At 42.3% G+C, this 13,817-nt stretch overlaps 1 protein-coding gene across 1 annotated transcript in view; it reads right to left on the bottom strand.

The window, feature by feature from the left end:
- LOC126191350 (lysosomal acid glucosylceramidase-like) overlaps window positions 1-13,817 on the bottom strand; it is a 163,151-nt gene that overhangs the window by 41,725 nt on the left and 107,609 nt on the right. The window contains exon 7 of the mRNA XM_049932189.1: window positions 5,965-6,044. Within this exon, the coding sequence (XP_049788146.1) occupies window positions 5,965-6,044 (80 nt within the window). The remainder of the gene's footprint in view (window positions 1-5,964; window positions 6,045-13,817) is intronic.

Raw genomic sequence — 13,817 nt, forward strand, 5'->3', positions numbered from 1 at the left:
CCTAACCTACTATCACCCTCCCCACCTCATCCCTGCACACAGCCCAGCACCACATCACTGTCTCCCACCCCTAACCTACTATCACCCTCCCCACCTCATCCCTGCACACAGCCCAGCACCACATCACTGTCTCCCACCCCTAACCTACTATCACCCTCCCCACCTCATCCCTGCACACAGCCCAGCACCACATCACTGTCTCCCACCCCTAACCTACTATCACCCTCCCCACCTCATCCCTGCACACAGCCCAGCACCACATCACTGTCTCCCACCCCTAACCTACTATCACCCTCCCCACCTCATCCCTGCACACAGCCCAGCACCACATCACTGTCTCCCACCCCTAACCTACTATCACCCTCCCCACCTCATCCCTGCACACAGCCCAGCACCACATCACTGTCTCCCACCCCTAACCTACTATCACCCTCCCCACCTCATCCCTGCACACAGCCCAGCACCACATCACTGTCTCCCACCCCTAACCTACTATCACCCTCCCCACCTCATCCCTGCACACAGCCCAGCACCACATCACTGTCTCCCACCCCTAACCTACTATCACCCTCCCCACCTCATCCCTGCACACAGCCCAGCACCACATCACTGTCTCCCACCCCTAACCTACTATCACCCTCCCCACCTCATCCCTGCACACAGCCCAGCACCACATCACTGTCTCCCACCCCTAACCTACTATCACCCTCCCCACCTCATCCCTGCACACAGCCCAGCACCACATCACTGTCTCCCACCCCTAACCTACTATCACCCTCCCCACCTCATCCCTGCACACAGCCCAGCACCACATCACTGTCTCCCACCCCTAACCTACTATCACCCTCCCCACCTCATCCCTGCACACAGCCCAGCACCACATCACTGTCTCCCACCCCTAACCTACTATCACCCTCCCCACCTCATCCCTGCACACAGCCCAGCACCACATCACTGTCTCCCACCCCTAACCTACTATCACCCTCCCCACCTCATCCCTGCACACAGCCCAGCACCACATCACTGTCTCCCACCCCTAACCTACTATCACCCTCCCCACCTCATCCCTGCACACAGCCCAACACCACATCACTGTCTCCCACCCCTAACCTACTATCACCCTCCCCACCTCATCCCTGCACACAGCCCAGCACCACATCACTGTCTCCCACCCCTAACCTACTATCACCCTCCCCACCTCATCCCTGCACACAGCCCAGCACCACATCACTGTCTCCCACCCCTAACCTACTATCACCCTCCCCACCTCATCCCTGCACACAGCCCAGCACCACATCACTGTCTCCCACCCCTAACCTACTATCACCCTCCCCACCTCATCCCTGCACACAGCCCAGCACCACATCACTGTCTCCCACCCCTAACCTACTATCACCCTCCCCACTTCATCCCTGCACACAGCCCAGCACCACATCACTGTCTCCCACCCCTAACCTACTATCACCCTCCCCACCTCATCCCTGCACACAGCCCAGCACCACATCACTGTCTCCCACCCCTAACCTACTATCACCCTCCCCACCTCATCCCTGCACACAGCCCAGCACCACATCACTGTCTCCCACCCCTAACCTACTATCACCCTCCCCACCTCATCCCTGCACACAGCCCAGCACCACATCACTGTCTCCCACCCCTAACCTACTATCACCCTCCCCACCTCATCCCTGCACACAGCCCAGCACCACATCACTGTCTCCCACCCCTAACCTACTATCACCCTCCCCACCTCATCCCTGCACACAGCCCAGCACCACATCACTGTCTCCCACCCCTAACCTACTATCACCCTCCCCACCTCATCCCTGCACACAGCCCAGCACCACATCACTGTCTCCCACCCCTAACCTACTATCACCCTCCCCACTTCATCCCTGCACACAGCCCAGCACCACATCACTGTCTCCCACCCCTAACCTACTATCACCCTCCCCACCTCATCCCTGCACACAGCCCAGCACCACATCACTGTCTCCCACCCCTAACCTACTATCACCCTCCCCACCTCATCCCTGCACACAGCCCAGCACCACATCACTGTCTCCCACCCCTAACCTACTATCACCCTCCCCACCTCATCCCTGCACACAGCCCAGCACCACATCACTGTCTCCCACCCCTAACCTACTATCACCCTCCCCACCTCATCCCTGCACACAGCCCAGCACCACATCACTGTCTCCCACCCCTAACCTACTATCACCCTCCCCACCTCATCCCTGCACACAGCCCAGCACCACATCACTGTCTCCCACCCCTAACCTACTATCACCCTCCCCACCTCATCCCTGCACACAGCCCAGCACCACATCACTGTCTCCCACCCCTAACCTACTATCACCCTCCCCACTTCATCCCTGCACACAGCCCAGCACCACATCACTGTCTCCCACCCCTAACCTACTATCACCCTCCCCACCTCATCCCTGCACACAGCCCAGCACCACATCACTGTCTCCCACCCCTAACCTACTATCACCCTCCCCACCTCATCCCTGCACACAGCCCAGCACCACATCACTGTCTCCCACCCCTAACCTACTATCACCCTCCCCACCTCATCCCTGCACACAGCCCAGCACCACATCACTGTCTCCCACCCCTAACCTACTATCACCCTCCCCACCTCATCCCTGCACACAGCCCAGCACCACATCACTGTCTCCCACCCCTAACCTACTATCACCCTCCCCACCTCATCCCTGCACACAGCCCAGCACCACATCACTGTCTCCCACCCCTAACCTACTATCACCCTCCCCACCTCATCCCTGCACACAGCCCAGCACCACATCACTGTCTCCCACCCCTAACCTACTATCGCTCACCCTCCTTGCCCCAGCCTCCTCCTTACATCACCCAGTTGCCTCTCCCATCATGCACTGCTGCTGTTGCTCGTAGTGTGGCTTCAGCTGCCAGAGACTGTGGTCATGTGTGTGTGTGTGTGTGTGTGTGTGTGTGTGTGTGTGTGTGTGTGTGTGTGTGAGACAGTCTTTTTGTTGTGCTTATATGTGACTCAACATCTCTGCTATATGGTGAGTAGCAACTGTCCTTTTCATAATATTGTTACATTACATCCTGGATTTTCCATTGTTTGAACTAATTAATTGTTTTTATTTCTTCCTAATAGCAGTTAGCTGTACTTGTCTCTCCTCATTAGGCCTATGCAATGCATCAAATGCATTATCATCCTCTGATGCACTATCAATGTACTGCCTCAAAATGTTTCAACCATGTCCAATGTTGAATAGAACATGGAAATAAAGGTCTTTTGTGAAACCACATTAAAAAGATATTCACATTCAAATGTGAGACTTATTATTGAAAATTACAGTAAATAAAACATATAATACAACATTGTTTAAAGCACTAAAGTTGGCAGTCTTCATAAAGAGAGAACAAAAGGCACAAAATCTACAGCTTGTTGCTGGAAAGGAGGTTGGTTGTTTGAGGGATGTCCTGGGTGAGAAAGAGGGTGGTAATTATTGTCATGTTATGGAGTATCTTGAAGAGGAATGTTCATGCTCGATATCTGGTAGTACCGACCTAGGACAGTGACGTTAGTATGGATTAGTATCTTTCACATAGAACCTTAGCCCATTATAGGAATGGCCATCTTCAAAAGTGGTGTTTATTTGTGTAAATGACTGTGAAATTAAATTTAAAGCTTTTTGAGCAGAAAGAAGACTGCTACTATAGTCACTATCCTCAGATCATACTTTTTCACTATTCCAGACACTGTGAACCTGTAATACAGGTGGCATGATCCAACACACTGACAATGAATCTCTTGCTTACTGTTTTAATGTTACATTACATACTCAATAATTTTGTGTATTGTCTATGTTTTCTGCTTAGTTCCAAAGCTGACTTTTAGCAGGAATATGATGCACTTTTTGCAGAAATCTGTGTGAAAATCATTGTTACAGGTTGTGAAAATATCAAAGAAAACTTAAAATGCAGGAAATGTAACATGGAATCATTGACGATGAGAAAGTATTGTACTGAGAGAAAAGGATTTCTGTTGGGACTGGACTGACAAAAATGGACATAGAAACTGGGAAAACATAAAATTCTGGAACACAGACATCGGGTTTTGCTGTACAAAAATTGTCAAAAAGTCAAAAGGGAACCATTTATCTCAAATTTTAGAAGCCCCTCAGGTTAGATTTTATATACTAGGCCCCATTGGAGCATTCCAAACAGTCAAGTGAATGAACATGAGTACAGAAACTTGGAAACAAAAGTAAGCAATTTATTTTCTTTCTAAAAGAGCAATACAGCTTGAAAAAAAGGCAAAAATTTGATAAGACTACAGGAGGTGACAATGATAAAAAAACAGGTGACTAAAGGCGAGGAAAATGACTGACTCTTTGCCCTGTATGAGCTTTAATCAATTCTCTCATAGCTTAACCTTCCACACAAGTCTAAAAATCCAAATTAGGCCACCTGGTTATTAGATTAAAGGTATCTGATGTAATATTGTTATGAGTCATAATGTTCATTGTATTATTCCAGGTCCCCAAAACCATTCCGTATTGTAAATTGTGCACTACAGATGTTACTCCTCCTGCTAAGAGACACTACTGATTAAAATTACAATTATTTAGATACTTAATACATTTTCTGATTATTGAATAAAATGTGCATCTTTGTGCGAAAACTGAATCCTGCTACGGGCAATACTTTGCAGAGCTTTGATATTTGGCAGCTCCTGTTACTTTTGCGCCCCTGATGTTTATGGAGTTATATCAGACTGACAGAAAGTTACATGGGTAGATGTGAGAATAATGTTTGTCAGGATTGATCACAAAGCTATTGTATATTAATGCTTTATCAGATTTCAGTCTTGGACTGTAGTGTGTGAATGAATCACATGAAAATGTAATGAAGAGAAGGCTATTGAGTCCAGAATTCAAAAAATAGCAACTGCATTTCAGTTAACAAAACACCCTTTTCCTGGAATTGCAAAATCTGGCTTCATACGATAGTAAGAAAACCAGAAATATTCTTCAACACAAAATATTAAGAGTTATTAGAAGCAAAATAACACAAAAGTATAAGAAGAATCTAATGACCAAGAATAAAAGACAGAATATGTTGCCCAGACAACGCAAAAATCTACAGGCAAATTCTTACAATCATGGTTATAGCCCGTATGACAAAATGCAGCTCTTGGTGCACACAGAATGAATGGAGCCAAACAGGCTAATACACCAGATTCAAACATTCTTCAAAAATAAAATTAAGAGATATTATTAGTAAAAAAAGGAAACAGATCACCCAATTTACAGGATATAGATGCAACCAGAAAATTCCCACAGAGACTATAATTCAAGAAAGAAGAGTGATCAAACAACAGATATGGATGGATCAATGGAAACGCACTCATCTGTTGCACATGAAAATATATGAGACTAAATGGAAGGCCAACAACTGTTGTTTTACATGGTCCTAAGTGACCAACTCAGGAAAAAACAAAAATAACAAAAATTAATGATAATAATTTACTCATATTTTTCTTCTTTTTCTCCGTGTTTCTTCAACACGCTATGCTGAAGAAAGTGTGACAAAAGAATGCACCTTTACATAGGTGGAAATAAAATATTAGTACAATTTAAAACTGTTTTTCATCAATAACTTTTCTAAGTGTTATACTGACTTCAGTCTATTTTATCATGATCAGGTATGTCTGGATAAGCCTCTTCTAGACATATCTAATCATGATCACACTGATTGAAATCTGGCATAAAATTAAAAAAAAAAACACAGTTATCAAATATTTCTTCAAATTCTCCTATTTATAAATAAATAGATCACTGTGTCTTGCACTATGATAATGTCACATTTCATTGAATTTAACTATGGTATGGCATTCCTTTTAGATTAATATTTTTAGTGAATGATAGTATCTATTAAAGGAATGTGAATACAATAAGATACCTCTATTATGTTTGCCATGTATTCTTCACCATTTGACCAGTCACCTAGTCTCACTCTGCTGACATTTGGGCCAAAGGAAACTAAAAAGAAACAATAAAAAATAATGAAAGATAGGAATGTTATGTTGATAACAAAACAGTACAAGGGAACTTATTTATACAGAACAACACAGAGATTATCAGAAATACTGCAACTGAAACAGACAAAATAACTTCAACAAAAATACAAAACTTAAATAAATGAGAAAACACAAAATATGTATCAATTTATCTACCACTATCTACAGAAAAATCCATAAAAAGTTCTGTAGCAAGGATTTGTTTATCTCCTTCAAAAAACCAGCACTTCTTAAGCCTTAAATTTGTGTGAAAATGAGTTAAAGATTTTAGTGCTATACTATGGAGCAGCAAAACTGGCAGCTGGAGAAGCAAGTGAAGATCATAGCCCACCATCTTCCCTGGAGCTTCTCCTACTCATCTTCCCACTTTAGACCTCAGTCATTGGAAGTCAGAAGCCTTTGGAACAAAGAGGCATGCCCTTCAAGCTTAGTGCACAAACTATGCCATCAAGCAATGAAGCAATGCTGTGTAACATACGAATGCATGATGCATTACAAGGTGCATATGAAAACTGGCAGATAATTCAGTAACAATTATATGGTCAGAAGCAAACAATGACTTCTTCCAAACAATTTATTATGGCTATGGAGCTATACATCAAGAATCTTCTTGAAAACACTACATTCCTGCTCATGTCTTGAGCCTTTACATATTAATGTATTCTTGTGTGAATTATTAGTTATATTGTAGAAAAATGTACTGTTACTTCTCACATCTTAAATTATACTTCAGTTTAGATTACATAAACATTTAAGCATTTATTAGCTCTCAGATTAGTTTTAAGCTAAAAAATAAATAAAAAATAAAGAGCGAGATTGGGGGGGGGGGGGGGGGGGATATTCTGCTGCCCACAACAAACATCATCAAACATGCCCGCACAGGCACTGTATGCCCAGTGTCCCTTTTGCCTTGTATTGCTAAATTTTTGGGAGAGTATAGGAAAGAGGAAGATGACAGGAAAGAGAGCACAGAGAGGTAACAAAGTTTAAAAGACTGAGGAAGAAAATGAATGAGAAATAAGACAGTTAATAATATTAATTGATGCTTAATTGACCTGTTCCACAGATTTAAATGTGTGTGAGAATTCAGTATCCAAGGGAACATTTGAAGCAATGACAATGTTTTCAATGAAACTGTCTCATATACCTTCCTTCAGAAAGACAATTTCTTGGAAAAATTTTGATGTGTCATGTGCACCTAACCTACTATTCTGTAGTAATATTATCACTGGCTCCCTCAAGCAAATTCTGCACGTATTTAATTGTGGATATGGAATTTTTGGATGACACCGTTTCTTTCCCTAACATCCATGTACACCACTGGCCATTAAAATTGCAGCACCATGAAGGCAGCATACAATAAACATCATATTAGAATAAAATGTATGATATTCTTGAATATGCAGATGATAAGCATTTCAGGGCAATCATTCTACAATACTGCTGCTGGGGCATTGGTTGGGCATTGGTAGTCTGTAGGTTCAGAAGTGCCACACTCAGTGCCATGCAAGATAGCAGTGTTGCCATGTAGGTAATGCTTGAGAGGAATAACATATTGTTTGGGGCACAACAAATCACCAGTACAGTGATCATTTAGAGGCTTCCCTTGTGGCAGCAACAGAAAGAGGCAGGATGTTCCAATCATAAAGAATGGACATTTGAGTGGCACCATAACATCTTCTCCAATGAGTCCCAGTTCTAGTTACAACATCACAATGGAGATATCCATTTGTGAAAGCTCTGACGAGAAGGAACAGTGACAGATTATTTTTGTCACTTCCGTACGGGTGTAGCACTTCGTGTCATGGTATAGGGTGCCACTGGGTACACGAGGTTATCACCCTTGGTTAACATAGCTGACAATTTGGACAGCAGTTGTTACATTTCTGACATACCTGTGCCTAACGAGTATTGCACTTTGTGTGATTGAACAGGAAGCCATGGGGTACACAAGATGATCGCCCCTGGTTAACATAGATGGCAATTTGGACAGCAGTTGTTACATTTCTGACACCTTAAGGCCAGTGGCAATGCTGAAACTTTGAGGCCTTCATGACATTATCTTTCAACAAGATAACACAAGATCACATGTTGGTCACACTTTCCTGAGCTACCACAATACACAGAGTGTTTGATTGTTGCCCTGGTCAGCTTGTTCTTCACATATCACAAGCACTGAAAAAATTTTATGGGTTGGTGAATAACTGGCATGCCTAGTATACTGTATACACACAATAAATAAAGTCTCCTGGTGTCGCAATTTTATTAGTCAGCAGTCTATTTTATACTGGAATGTACTGTTTTGATGAGGAGGATGCCTCACAATCTCATGGCCCAATCCTGCTGCTAAGCTGTCAGGTTCAAACTGACTGTGAAATTGCTTATCACATCTGACTTGCTCTAGCATTTCTGCTTTTGTATAGCTGCCAGAAAAGCAAAACAGTTTTCTCTTCTAGTCACTGCATAATTCCTTCCTTCTTTGTATATGAATCTTTTATTAAAAAAATTATAACTGAGGTTATCCAAGAGTTCATGTAACCATCTTGTCAATCATGTAATCAACCATAAAACCACTTTTTAAATGCATCACTTTTCCTATCATCATGACTTTTGTACTGTTGATAAAACCGTATTAAAACAATACAGCATGACAGATAATAAGTGTGATTTTTTTTGCCAGTCAGCAGTTTCAAACTTCTATTCCCCTTTGAATTTTGCCAGATGTGCTTGTTTTATGATTTTGGTGGAACCAGAGCTCATTAACATAAATAACAAGATCATTTGCTTTCCTCACATTAAGTGTTTTTCTCAGAAAAGTTGCCCTAGTTATTAGAATACTGGATCTCTCCATCAGAAAGGATCTGCAATCATTACATTATCTGTACCTGAATCCCAAAGATATCAGAATCATTCCAATCTAATGACAGTCCACTGTGAAACAAATTTTGGTGCATACAACTACTGCCATCTTTGCCTTGTGGGTTACATCCCATTATCATAGAATTCCATTACTGTACCACCAACAATATCCTTCTGGAAATTATTCAAATCTGTGACAATTTTTCTTCCACTAACATCTTTCTTTGGAGATTCAAACTTAATTTACTGATCAGAAGTCTCCATTCGCCCTGATTCTGCCTATATTCTCTGCACTGTTTGCAGTTACAGTCTGCAGTGCCAACAATACTCTGTCTCTCATGGTATTGCCTCTAAAGCCTCTCTGTTTGAATGTATGTATCTTATAAATGAATCGTCTTAACTCCCGAACAAAAATGTTAATAGCACACACTGAAAATCACAGTTTTCTTTGTAAATATGCAACACTCCCTAGAGAGAACACCTAAGTGAATGATTGGTAGCAACATAGTTTCAAAGCTGTGCCAGCAACAGCAGGTAAGAAGTGTAACGTTGCCACGTATGAGGTGCTATCCAAAATTTTTGGGAATGGTGCTGCCACCTGTTGGAAACCTTACCTCTGGACTAATGGTCACCATCACCCTCGAATTAGTTCCCATCCGCACGTACACACCGGTCCCAGCGTTTCTGCCACTGGTGAAACGTTTTCTGGAAGTCCTGTTCTTTGAGCATGTTTATCACTGCCAGTGATGCTTCTTGAATCCTCTCTAGAGTGTCGAACCAATGGCCTTTCAACTTGAGTTTCAGTTTTGGGAAAGCGCGAAGTTGCAAGATGCCAGATCTGGTGAGTACAGTGGGTGGAGTACAATCACCATGTTGTTTTTTTTCCATAAAGGTCCTGGTGAGCAAGGAGGTGTGACAGGGTGCGTTGTCGTGATGCAGGAGCCAGTTTGCTTGATGCCAAAGTTCAGCCCATCCTCGCCGCACGTTTTCCCGGAGATGTCCCAAAACATCATAGTCATACGCGAAATTCACTGTTTGATTGGTTGGGACAAATTCTTTGTGCACAGTTCCCATGGTATCAAAGAAAACAATAATCATGCTCTGCACTTTGCTCTTCACCTGTCTCATTTTTTTGGGTCTTGGAGAGCCTGGTCTCTTTCACTGGGACAATTGTTGCTTTGTCTCTGGGTCATAACGATAAATCCAGCTCTCGTTGCTGGTGATAACCCGTGACAAGAAGGTTGGATCATCAAATGCGGTCTGATGAAGGTCCATGCACACTTCAGCAAGCTGTGCCTTCTGATCGACAGTCAAGAGCCTTGGTACAAATTTTGTGGTGACAAGATGCATGCCCAATTCATCAGTCAACATTAGTTGACATGTCCAATAAGCAATGTGCACTTTATCCTCAAGGTCTTCATAGGTTCGATGTCGATCCGCACAAACCAGTTGTTGAAGTTTGGCAACAATGTCTGGCATTGTGTGGCTAATGGGCCTTTCAGTGTGAGCATCATCTTCAACATCTATACGACCAGCCCTGAACCAAGCATGCCACTCAAACACATGCGTAAAGCCCATGCTCTGTCCCCCAAACATTTGTTGAATCATTGCAAGGTCTCCACAGCAGTTTTCCCAAGATTCGCACAGAATTTGATACACACACACACTGTTCTGTTTGCAGATCCATCGTAAAATTGCCACACACCAAACACAGAGCATTACAGAAATGACTGTGGACATGCGCAACACGTCCTCCCAGGCAAATGCCACTCCGCACACTGACTCATCAGATATTTAGCTCTTGCCACCTAGTGGTGCAAAGATCTGCTACTCCTAATTTCCAGATGGCAGCAGCAGTCCCGAAAATTTGGGATTCCACCTCATAAACCCTGTGAAAGATGGGCATCTATTTGGTAGACATCGCTTCTTACCATATGATGTTGCCTGGAAGGCAACTGTGGAAGAAATAAAATTGTGGCAACAGTGTACATTTAGAGTTGTGGACCAAATTGTACTAGGCAAAATGTGCCTCACTTTGAGTTACAAAGGAAAGACAAAGTCAATTGCCAGTTTTTCTGCACAATAGGAAAATGTATTTTCCCCTTTTTTGTGCATGGCAGATTCTTTACACTGTAATGGGTTTTTATTCATTAAACACATAAACTTCTCTGATGAATCATGTTTTCTGCTTCATAGGATGGATGAATATCAGCATGACTCTCAATAAATATTGGACAACAAATGATACTCTACAGTTACTGGAAGAACACAGGGCTATGGAAAGAGTGTTCTCTAGGAAAAATCAAATCTTTCACCATGGCAGTATATGTTTACGCAGGGATAGAAGTGTGTGCAACTACATAAAAGAACACAGCACAGTCAAGATTTAAATGTAGTTTTCCACATCTTAACCCAGTCAGTCATCTTCGGAACAACCTTGACTGTCATGTTTATTATGTGAATTCTCTGCAAGCTGCAAGCAGCACTGGAGACAACTGTGGAGATATGTCAGCATGTGGCTGACTCACTTACATCTCCTGTATTTACTAAGTGTGTTGTAAGCCACAGTTACACTCAAAATTTATAGATTATCACAATAAGGTCAATAGTATTGTGGAATCACATCTGAAGTAAACATTATAAATGTTGCATACAGTATGAATTATCTTTTTTGTATAAAACAGGGATACCAGTTTCAAAATTTGTGTAATTATGACTTTTGTTGACGTAAAAGACCAGCAACTGTATTTCATTATTTATTTATTTTACTGTCACGACTGATACATATTCCTTAATGGTGATAAGCCCCATGTCTCCATTCATTTTTAACCATTCCCTGCATTTTTATCATGTGACTGTAAAATACTTTCAGTGAAATATACAAAAATGTTGTTCTGTTCTTACATTATACATTTGAACTGTCTGCGGGGCACAATTGACTTCCATACATTATGTCAAGTGAGAAAAGTTGACCTGACATATAGTAGACAGTTGTGCAAAGGATAGAGAATTTAAATTTGTATTCTAAGAACAAACCAAAACTGTGACAGGAAACTAAATAAATATTTTCAGTTTTGGTAAATTCAGTATTGTCTACAAATTCAGACAATGATGCCAAGATGAATGGATCAACATTGGCCATTCATAGTCATCTGGTTTGATGGCTGCAGCACGAGTAGCGTGGGTGGCATGTGACTTGAAAAGACCCACTGGTAGCATAGGCTAGGAGGAAAGTGAGCTTATGGTTCTTGGCCACTTGTGTTTATGCATCTCGAGCTTTTGGTCACCAATGCTACTATTGCACACAATATTATTCTCTTGGTTTGTTACTCAGGTTTTGTTCACAAGCTACTGATGATCCTTTTGGCTTTGCATTAGCTTGTCCTTCATTTTACCTTATCAGTTCAGTGATGGCTAATATTTTTACTGCTGAAGTGTAAGACCAGAGAGAGAGAGAGAGAGAGAGAGAGAGAGAGAGAGAGAGAGAGAGAGAGAGAGAGTAGGTAGTCTGTGCACTGACCCCCTGCACTGCCCAGCACAGTGCACCCATGGGCGCACACAGAAAATGCTGGTCAGCCTGCCTGAATGCCCTGCTAGCCCCATAGTCCCTCTCACATCACTTTACAGTAACTGTTCATGTCCATCCAATTCTTTTTGGCTGCTTACTGTTTTCTCTGAAACTATCTATGGGTACTACTCCTCCTGTGTATTGCATTACTAAAGTGGCAATGAAGCTGAATTTTTTATTTGAAAGAGCTCGTACCAATGGATCAAAAGTTTTTGGGGCTTTAGCAGCATCAAGTAATGCTGCAGGAACAACAGCAGGAACAGATGTCAGCTCAACAACAATGACAACAGTAGCTGATCAAGCAGAATGTGATTCTAACTGTGTGCACACAGCCTACCCTGTCAGTTGAGCACCTGTGGGGTAACCTTCAGGCTTGTTAGGCTGTGTGAAAACTTATGTTAGGATTGTACTGCATTTTGCAAGGTTTGTGTGTGACAAAATTGTACAATTTTTCAAAATGAGCGTCAACAATATAAGTAAGATAGGCTCGAATGTTAGCACAGACTGTAATAATGATGAAGTGCAGCAACTTTACTCGTCAAACTCAGAGCTAATTGCCAGGGAGGAAGAAGACTGTGAAGATAATGCAAACAGTATTTGTTCGCTGTTTCAGAGATATCAGCAGTCAGAGGCATTAAAATACCTTTTTGATCAGCTAACAACATTTTTTGGTGATAAACTGTCAGAACAAAATAAGAGTATAAATGAAAATGGGAATAGGATTAAAAGAAATAAAGGTAGACTTAACACTGGTTAATAAGAAACTTAATTGTACTGCTATATTATGAAAGGAAAGTTACTACTCACCGTATAACAGAGATGCTGAGTCGCAGATAGTCACAACAAAAGGACTATCGCAAATAAGCTTTCAGCCAGCAAGGCCTTTGTCAAAAATTGACGACACTCACACCCACACCCACCCCTACCCGCCCACTTATCTGGTACCATGTGCCACGTAATTTGAATCCGCGCCAGATGTCATGGACGTCGAAGACCCATAGAGGTCGCTGCACCGTAAGCTGTGGCACTGGGCCCATACACAATGTAAGTCTATTTAAATCATTACTTTTCTGCCCGTGGTCTACGGATTTGTATGCAAACCTAAACTTTGTAATACAGAAGTGAGTTTTCCCATTTTTAATGCATTTTTTATGCTTACTTTTTACTTGTTCTGTCCATGTTATATATCTTGTATGTAAACCTGAACACTTTAATACAGAAGTGTCACCTTTGCTGTTTTATTTTAGTAATGAATTTTTCAATATATATGGTACTTTTGAATTTTCATGTCATTTGCTTATATGTTTC

The sequence above is a fragment of the Schistocerca cancellata genome, chromosome 6, assembly GCF_023864275.1.
Source record: "Schistocerca cancellata isolate TAMUIC-IGC-003103 chromosome 6, iqSchCanc2.1, whole genome shotgun sequence".
Lineage (NCBI taxonomy): Eukaryota > Metazoa > Arthropoda > Insecta > Orthoptera > Acrididae > Schistocerca > Schistocerca cancellata.